General features: G+C 41.9%; 1 protein-coding gene across 7 annotated transcripts in view; it reads left to right on the top strand.

The window, feature by feature from the left end:
• The window catches only part of trit1 (tRNA isopentenyltransferase 1), a 44,216-nt gene extending 36,331 nt beyond the window's left edge, over positions 1 to 7,885 (top strand). For 4 of the 7 annotated variants that reach the window (XM_008332076.3, XM_008332078.3, XM_008332077.3 and 1 more), the window contains exons 9-11: positions 1,881 to 1,990; positions 2,906 to 3,023; positions 3,110 to 3,451. In XM_008332076.3, the coding sequence (XP_008330298.1) occupies positions 1,881 to 1,990; positions 2,906 to 3,023; positions 3,110 to 3,258 (377 nt within the window). In that variant the 3' untranslated portion in view covers positions 3,259 to 3,451. Of the gene's footprint in view, positions 1 to 1,880; positions 1,991 to 2,905; positions 3,024 to 3,109; positions 3,452 to 3,858; positions 4,304 to 7,016 lie in introns of those variants that run through there. The other 3 variants (XR_003052622.1, XR_003052621.1, XM_025065052.1) reach the window with 3 other exon arrangements.
• Positions 7,886 to 10,053: the final 2,168 nt, after the last annotated feature.

The following is a 10,053-nucleotide window of genomic DNA, read 5'->3' as shown; positions in this document are numbered from 1 at the left end:
GGCGGAAATGAAAAAAAGACAAAATAATTTTTAACCGTCTGTTTTCCTTTTTTTTTTTTTTTTTTTTTAAGTTTTCATAGCTATCTGCTGCCCCCTAGCAGAATTGATCAGCCTTTCATTCTAAAAAAAATTATATAAAAATAAATAAAAAATTGTTTTCAGCCCAATTGAGTGAAATTGGATAATTACGGCACAGTGGTTGGGAATCACTTACTTTTATTAAGAGTTACTTATTTTAGTAACACATCCCACTGTAAACAATAGGCATCAGGTGAAGAAATCCATTTTTTTTTTAGCCTCCTTCCCCCTTTTTTTTTTACAGAATTTTTTTTTAGCAAGCAAAGAAAGTATTTGGGTGTCAATGTTTTCCTACCAACTTTTAAGGATCTGTTTTTAATGCGCCGTAGAACATTAGTTTAATACCCGTAAAAAGGCCTCCAACACTTCAGTTAACAGCCCATTGTCCAATAAAACTATCGTCAGTATATTTGAAGTACTTAATGCTGAAGTGCTCGATGAATAGTGTTATCAAAGTCTGCCAAGTCGACGTGTGCTGAAATACATCTCTGTACAGTGAAACTGTAGAGACGAGTTACTTAGTTATTGGTTAGTTAGTTATCTCTGTGTGTGGGGGTGGGGTTTCGAGGTTGTTTCAATGCTGGAATTGAACCTTAAAAGTACTACGATCATGATGCTACGATACTCTTTGTACCCCAGTTATTAGATTTCCTACAGATTGAAAACCGCGTGAAGCCGTTGAAATGCGTCACATGTTCATCAGACGTTGAAGACTTTGGTTGTTCTCGAACAGAGGCGATACTGTTAGCGTCACAGATCCCACGGCACAGTCGGTGTGTGGAAAGGATTAGCTTTTAATTAAGTCGACCGACTGCACCTTACAGGTTAATGGGATCCATTTGCCTAAGTGTATGTGCTTAACACCGATAAAAGAGTGAACGCAAAAACCGCGCCGCAGGAGGCGACGTGTCGTTTCCTCGTGACTCCCGTGTGACATTAGGAGAATGGAATACTGCTGTTTGATTTGGAAGTAATTAATCAAAGAAAAATCAACTAAAATGATCTCGTATGTACATAAAATATTCTGACTTAATTTCTAAAAATGAATGAAATCCAAATAAATTGTCCCTTATAGACTTTTCCTAATGCGGGAATTTAATAAATTTAGTAAAATTTTTTATTTTACATATTGCATTAATGTCAAGGTATTAAAATATAATTAACACAACATATTTAATTGTATTTAATTAAATATCCTCAGTGCATCTGGCAGCCTTAGTTGTGATGTGTCTGCAGCTTTAAAAGGAACCAGTTTCCGCTGCGGGTGTTTGTGTCGGTCCGGTGCAGTGGCTTCTAAATGCAGACAGACGTATGGATGAAGAGACATAAAGACAGGCTGATGTTCGGAGCTGAGGCCCCGCAGACTGCTGACTGATGTGAAATGGGAAGGCAGGGCTGGAACAGTGAGAGATGGGGAGAGGGAGAGGGAGGATGAGAGAGTGATGGAGAGAGATGGCGCACAAGAGGGAAGGAAGGAAAGAAGGAAGGAGGGGGGGAGAGGAGAGGAGAGGAGAGAAGGCGGAGGCTTTATCGAGCCAGTGTGAGTCAGCAAGTTGACGGAGCGTCAGGGTGCAGCTCCGGCGCATCACTGCCACTTTAAATTTACCGCTTTGCATTTGATTCATCCCGGAGTCCACCTCAGCTTTTTCCCCCTCTGTGATCTCTCGTTGTACGACGTAGCATCAGCACAAGTGTGCGTTTAGGGCATTAATTATGAGTGAAAAGACTGTGAAGGAGTGTGCTGTTTTCACCCACATAAGTAAGAATCCAGTGTGTAAACCCTGCAGTGTGTGTCTGTGCAGGGCCTGGAGACGACGTGCCACCAGTGTACGGCCTGGATGTGACGGACGTGTCGAGGTGGGAGGAGACGGTGCTGACTCCTGCACTGCAGATACTGGACAGTCTCAGTAAGGTGTGGCCTCACTGCTATGCTACAGCTTCCTCCTTCTCCATTCCTTCTCTCTTACTCACTCGTATTACACTTATAAAAAATATATATATATACATTTTCTACAGTGATCTCTTTTACGAACATTTCTGCAATTTAAAAAAAAATTCTTTTTGGCTCTACCCAGTTTCGTTCTCTCGTTTTCCTCCTTATCTCTAACACCTTCAAGATGTATTTAAGGTATTTGAAATGCAGTTGTTTGAAGTACTGACACAAAGTTTGTTCTGGCTAATTGTGTAAACACCCGTTGGTCGTTGCAGAAAGAAAACCTTCACTTAAACTATTAGGTTTTTTAAATATTTATTGAAACCCCACCTAAAATAGTATCCCGACTGGTACCAAGTATCGGCATGTGAACAAATGAGAAAACTACTACTTTTATTGGTTTGTTTTAAAAAAAAAGTCAACGTGCCACCGAATCGCTCTAAAGCAGCAGGTTCATTTGTATCTAAGCAGCCTCGCTTCAGGGAGAGAAAGTGTTTTTATTTGCAAATTTTCTCCATTCTTTTTTTTTTTTTTTCCCCTCTCTGTGAAGCCGTGAGGTAAGTCCTGAATAAATAAGTGAATATTTATGGTTCGCATTATGATAACAACTCTCTACCCAAATGAATAGCTCGCAGTAAGTAATTTCAAGTGCATCTGTCCACCACAGAAGAACATTAGCCCTAAGGAGGGGAAACTGCTTTCCAATCATTGTTGTGTTTCAGTGAAATCAAACAGTTTTTGTTCCAGACACAATACAAAAAAAACCAAAAAAAAAAACACACTGGTTGTTTTGCACAATTGAAAACAACAACCGCAATCTAACCAGGTCATTGAAAGAATAAAAAAAAAAAAAACATGTCTCATTTCTAATTAAACATTTTGCAAACTATACAGGGCGAAGAGCCGGCAGTTGCACCAATCAGAGTAGAGGGCGCCGGGCAGAAAAACAAACGTCATCTCTACACGTGCGACCTCTGTGACAAACTGATCCTCGGAGAGCTGGAGTGGACAGGTGAGTGTGTGTGTGCTGTACCGGTCGGTATAATACACACATCACGACGCGGTAAGTTGAACTGTGACATGACCTGTGACCTGCAGCTCACCTGAAGTCAAAGAAGCATCACTACCACGTGAAGAAGAAGAGGAAGACGGACCAGGTCCAGACTCCGTCAGAAGACCGTGACGCTGCGGGCCGTGCCGAAGACGCGGAGACGACGCGCGGTGAAACAGAGTTGACGCAGAAGTGACCGATCAGTCTTCTTCCGACCGAAGTCTTCGCGCAGCACTCATATATGCAAGTTTCTGTCCACATTTAGACTCCATCTTCATCGTTTCAGCCGGGTCTGTGAACACCATTGGATCGTCGTTTGTAACGTCCCGGACTTGGACATTCAAATTTCAAAATCGGATATCGATAAAAACAACTGTAGCCCGTCCGATCCAATACTTTGCGCAACAAAGAAGCTATCAGAGTGAAGCCGGTATCTGCAGATACTCCGAGTTGCAGTATTCGTATTGACCGTGAAAGACTAAAAACAAAATGACGACTATTTAAAGAAAGCCTTTTTTTCTCTTTGAATTCAACGTGCCTTAAACTGAATGTCTTGTTTTGAGCTAAAAAAAATGCACTTTACTAATCATGCAAGTGGATGTGATGTCACTTTAGATAATCTATTGTTGGGGTAGCTGTATACAGTTTAAATGTTGTTTTTTTTCCTGAGATCTTCTGCTGATGCATAGCAATAATCTTCTTTGCGTCCGCACGGCGGTGTACCGTGGAGATGTACACATCCGACGACAAAGTAAACGTCTTTTAAACTTAAAATCTACCTTCTTATTATTTATAGCCCAGTCCAAGAGAACACTGTTATCGCTGGCTCCTAAAGTGCCGAGCACCTGATGCTGTGGGTAGCTGTACACCCCCGCCCCGAGAGTGTCACAACAAACCTTTTCCCTCAATGTAGTCAAAATGAGGTGAGTTTAAAATGTTTTAATGTTATTTTTTCTACCCTATAATGTACCTAATATTATATTAGAAAAGAAGAAAAGGAGAAAAAATTCATTAGAAATTAAGAGATACTTAAGAGTTACTACCAATAAATACACCATCGGTACTTTTAAATGACATTTCAAATGCAAGTTAAATATATTTGTATTAATATAATTATTTTTTAATAATAATGTATATAGTGGAATAGACAATACTATGCTGACTAAAGTTTTTAAAATTAAAACAATATTTATTCTATCTGTGTGGAACTAAATGAGCCACACCCAGGTACTGGTGTCCAGCCTGATGGTTGGAGGAAGAAAATATTTTGATTTTATTTTTAATAAAAATACAGTTATTTTTAATTTTATTTTTGATTACCGAATTAATTAGTAATAATTTTAAGTTTTTTTTTCTATTCCTTTTTTTAAGAAAAATGTATGAATTTTCTTGCATGACACCTCTATTTTTCTTCGCATAGATATTGCACTGTCATGGTTTGCTGCTACGTCGTCGAGAGTGTGTTTGCAAAGTCTTGTGTGTGTGTGTGTACTCTAAAACTGCACACACGATACCTGTCGCTCCGCTAGCTTCGTGTGGTCATCCCTGACTTTACCTGCCTTCCCCCTCCTTACTTAAGAATCTGAATGATTTGGCTTCATTACAAACGGCTCTTTCATTCAGTGTTGTTTCTTCAGTTGAAGTTAAGATCACAAGCTTCCATCTTTGACCTCATCCACATGACTGAAAGTATTTTCAGCCGTATAATAGTTGGAAGTGTGTGTGTGTGTGTGTGTGTGTGTGTGTGTGTGTGTGTGCCCCACATTCTCTTTTTAACTGGGTCAGACCTCAAGCTTACTGGGGACTTACCATACAGTACAGGAGTCACACTGATCGCCATTTCCTTCTTGTTATATTTTTATCCAGCTTGCCATAATATTTCCCTTTCCTTTCCCTCTTTATTGAGCCCTTTTTTTACACACCATGTAATTACTAAGACAATGTGTGCGATCGTAAATTGAGACGTCGCTCGTCATCTTCCTCGTTCATTCCTGGCATTTTCCTGAGCAGCTTTTATGCGAGGTATGCTGTTATCTCAGGTGCCTGCCTGGCACCTCCAGGCGCCGCTGAATCATTCCACACAGACAGAATGAGCGGTTGTGCAATTCAGTGACATAAGACTTCAAGCCTCGTGAAAGCACACACACACTCCGAGTAGTAGGGTGGCATCTGGGTCACGGGGCTAATTAGTGATTAACGCATCACGATGCGTTGAATCTTACTGTTGTGCGCACGCTCATGCACCGAGTGAACTCGTAAGCTACGGGCGTTTTAGCAAAGCCCGCTAAAGCCGCCGGTGCTGCGCCGCCAGTTCTGCTTATGTAGAGGTTTCCTGTTTCTTTGGGTATTTGATTTGGTGATACCTACATAGTGTTTGTGTGTGTGTGAGAGAGAGAGAAAGAACAGCCTCGGAAATGTCCTCACAGTCGGTGTCAGTGCCTCATTTCTATGTCAGTCCTCTGTTGCCCTGCAGCGGCTCAGTAGCTGGATACGTTCACAGAGCACAGCCTGTTCCATACGTGAGGCCCACACTAAGGGGAACCACAGACTGACTTATGTAACACTAACACACACACACTGCAGCCTATAGATGCAGCGTGTCTCCATCTGACCTCTTTTCCGTTGGCGTCTCAGCCTTTGGTGCTGGACACTGCGCTTCCCGAGTTTCCTTTGAAATTAGCTCGTGAAATGTTAGTCTATCAAGACGGGTTTTTCCTCGAAGTTGAAAATACTTCGACTTGATTTTGCAAAAACAACAGCAGACATGATGATACTTGTTCGAGTTGGAGTTCACGTTGAGTTTCAGGACTGATCTGAGTCTTTGAAAAAAGTCCATCAATCCAGTCGTTTTAGGGTTAAAAGACTCTCAGAATGCCTTTAAAAAAAAAAAAAGTCAAATTCCTTACGTCATAGGGTTAGGTCTCTGAACTGATGTCTGTGTCGACTCCACTTGGTTTAGAGTTTGGTCTCTAAAGTCCCTGAAGGCGATTCCAAGTTTGATCTGAGGAAATGTTTGAGTTGCATCATAAAGGTTCGTGCAGGGAAGTGAACTCGCAGTCACGTTTGAGCGTCGGTCGCTTCAAGTGAAATCCGTCGTCGCCGTTGAACTTGAGCAGCGCTTTGCTTCACCAATCTGCTTTTACCGCGTAAATCATCCAGTGACTGTGCATCTAGGTAATTTGAAGTCCCACTAATTCCCTAATCTCCAATCCCATTTGACTAAACATTCCCTGCCATCTGGCACCCCGGGTTGGGGTAGACCGACACGGCAGCGGCTGATCAGATGAGGCGTCTGTACTGAGGATGGAACTACAGAGAAGGCGCTTTATTCATGAGAACACAACAAGGTCGTGTATTTGGGAATGGCAAGGTCTTAGAGTCTCTAAGTCTAATTCGGAGTGCGTCCACAGACAACACAACAAGGTCGCGTATTTGGGAATGGCAAGGTCTTAGAGTAGACAGACACCACATGCTTTTATAATCTTCCCGCAGAAGAATGTGAAACGAGTCAGAAACCAATCTGCCAGCTGTGTGCTGGTTCACTTTTATCTCCAGCATACAGAGACCTCTGCAGTTCCATTTGACATTTGTGTCCTGTTCCTGAGCGTCCGTCAGCTAGCTTCCTCTTTCCCGGCGGCCATTGTTCGGCGCTCTGTGGGGGGAAGAAAATTGAGAATGTACGTCGCGAAAGCGGGAGGGGGAAACGTTACATGTTGAAACACAAACACACCTGCTCCATCCAGCTCTAACCCAGGCTGTAACTACACACATTGATGTTGATCTGTACACACACACACACACACAGTAGTCAAGGATGAGTGTGCACGACGCCGCAGCAGACTATTTCAGGCAGTTTATAGCACTTCAGTATGATGTGATGTATGCGTCCCGAGCACAGTAGCAGCGCATCATTTATTGATGTGTGTGTGTGTGTGTGTGTGTGTGTGTCTATAGGGATGAACTGAGGTTCACTGAGTTCATGCCGCTCTCTGTATCACACCGTCTGGCTCCGGCGGTGGCTGCCTAAATGAGAAAAAGGAGAAGCGGCTGAAGGGCGTGTAGAGGAGGAGATGTGATTAGTTGTGAACTGCGTTCAGGAGGAGTGTCATCGCTGCAGTCTGTGCTTGTCTTCTTCTCACTCTCTCTTCCTGCTTGTTTCCTCTTTGATTATGTCATGCAGATGGCACTTTTTTGTTTTCCTCCCCCCCTTTCTCTAATTTCTTTTTTTCTTCTTCTTCCACTCCTAGACAGAGAGTGACACACCTTCCTGTTTTCCAGCAACACGGTGCCTTTCTCCCACCAGGTCAACTCCCAGGTCCGCTGAGGGAACGCGACGCTCTCTTTGTGTTGCATAGAAATCATAATAATAATGTGCTTATTTTTAGACAAAGCTGCTTAGAGGCGATGCATTAGGGTCTGGTTGGGCCGCCGTCGCACTCCTAAAGCGGTCAGGAATTCTCGTGGTGTTACCGGGGGGCTGTGATGTAATGTGTGTGTTTGTGTCACAGGTGTTTTAATATCCCACCAGATCTCCTGCTTGATCCTGCCGTCCATCTCTGTGTCTCTGTGTCTCTTCACTTCTTTCACCTTTGCTTTCAGGCAGGAAACAGGAGTGCCAGCATATAAAGGACTGACTGTGTGTGTGTGTGTGTGTGTGTGAGTGAGTGCACAGGGAGTAGTTTCTGCAGTGTACTGTATGTGAGACAAAGAGGGTGTGTGTATGTGTGTGTGTGTGTGTGTGTATGGGTGGGTGTCTGGTTTTCTCCATTGTCACTGACTGGAGCGCTGAAGCCGGCCTTTTCCCGCCAGCGCGGCGTTTTGCGCGCGGGCGGGTCTCTGATTGGTTTCAGCAGCAACAAAGAGCCAGGGCTTCCCGCCTGATATGTAAATGAAGAGAGGGGGCGGAGCCGAGACCCTCCCCTGTCGCTGAGCTTAACTCTGTGGCTGCCGGCGAGGATTAGGTCGAAGCTGACGAACTGGATTTGTTTCTTTCCTGGAAATTGTGACCTGGGCATGATGGGAAATGTGGAATGGGATGGCATTTGTTAGCATGCAGTTTAAGGAGTACTTCTGGACAATTAGCAGTGGCATAATGTTGCACATATTCATTACATTTTTAATTAAGGGCAGTATTGGAGAAATGTGAATTTTACCTTAAAGATGCAAAGATAATTTGTTTTGCTTGTAGTTAGTTAGCTTGTACAGCTCCAAAAACAGAGACACTATGAAATAAGTAGGCAATACATTTGTAGAAAAATGTAGAAAAATAATTTTGCTTTCAATATTTTTTATAGTGACATTCTTTTTAGGTTCCTAAGAAGGTTCCTGGTTACTCCTACAGGGGGCAGCAGAGTTATAAACAAACCAAACAAACCTAATACATAGTGAGGTGACTTTTGAATTATAAGCAGATATCCGACATTAGTCATATTGTCCAAACACTTAACTTCCGATTCCAATAATGGCCGATACAGATACAGGCAAATGGTTATATTAATTTTTGTATTTGTACAAACCACTGTATGAGTTTCTGGCACCAGCATTCTGCATACAATGCCCTGATTATTAAAATAGCTTAATTAAATGAGCTGCAATGCTGCCCTCTAGTGACTTTCATTGTAATATTCAGCCGTTTATCCCTAAAATTGTTTTTAGTTTTTTATTGGAGGACAAAGCGATAACGACTCCTACAGGTATTACATTATTATTAATATTATTACAATTAAGCTAATATCGGGCCAATAACATTGGTTGACCAATAATAGACATCTCTGTTTAAAACATTTGTACAGTGATAATAATAATAATAATAATAATAATAATAATAATAATAATAATAATAATTTCCCCTCAAACATGACACAAATCCATGCATTTCCATGGAAAAAAAATAACTGTAGCAAGAAACATTAAATATAAGTTATTGGCCTCAAAAAAACTTTTTTAGTTGAAGTTAAAAAATTTTAAATTTTATTTTGACACGTTTGTTCCGTGTTGTGAAACAGCTCTCTGTCCACTGATGTTCTGCAGTATCCCTTACGTAACAGCACCCTATGTAACAGTAGAAAACATGTAGCCCAAAAACAGCTGCTTTCACTACAGTTCGTGCTCACGCACATCCTTCTCACCCCGTTTTCAACAAAGGCCCCAGTTACATGACCAGGTCGTGTGCTACGACACACGGAGCAGCAGCACCCAGTGGACCGACAGCAGATACACAACATATGTGAGATTTGATCCTAGGCGGTGGAGTTATGTAATGTGCTCTATTGATTTTTTTTTTTAACAAGCTCAGTAATGCACTTGGCTTTTTTCTCTGCAGGTACTCGAAGTTATTGATGCGACTCGAGCGATGAGAAGTCAATAGTTTGGTCTTTAGTCCAGCCTCGGCCTTTTGCTCTATTCATTTCAATGTGGTAACTTGCGTTCCGCAGATGTTATCACATCTTTTAGCGTTTAAAAATCAATACGCAACTAATCGCTACACAACAGCCGAGAGACATTTGGATGATTCTTAGGCAGGAATCTGCTGAACTACACACAGTCCTTAACCAGCATAACACTCTATAAAAAAATAAGATAAATAAAAAATAAAATTTTAATAAATTAATTCAATTTTAAACTGTCAGTTTATAATGGTTTCATAGGGTTAAAAGTAGTAGCAAAAATGTCTTAAGCAACATGTCAACATGGCAACCAACAGTTAGAGCACTGGAAATACTCAGGGTCAATGACAAAGAGTAGGCGCTGAATGGACTGTTTGACGGTTGTAAATGTAAACTCTGAGACAAAGGTATCAAAAGCGGAGTGTGTGTTTAAAGGCGGGAGAGAGAGATAGAAAGAGAGCCAGTGGAGGTGAACAACACACGGAGGTGATAAGGTGATCCCGCTGCAAGGCAGTTAACGGTTAATAACTCGGGCTCAAATGTGCCGCCATTCCCGCCCGCTGTTGGAGGGAAAAGAGTAACGCAATGAGAATTTGCAAAACATT

Source organism: Cynoglossus semilaevis, chromosome 18 (genome assembly GCF_000523025.1).
Source record: "Cynoglossus semilaevis isolate Cse_v1.0 chromosome 18, Cse_v1.0, whole genome shotgun sequence".
In the NCBI taxonomy this organism is placed as follows: Eukaryota; Metazoa; Chordata; class Actinopteri; order Pleuronectiformes; family Cynoglossidae; genus Cynoglossus; species Cynoglossus semilaevis.
Note: the sequence above shows the minus strand (reverse complement) of the source record. Positions and strands in the feature narration are given on the sequence as shown.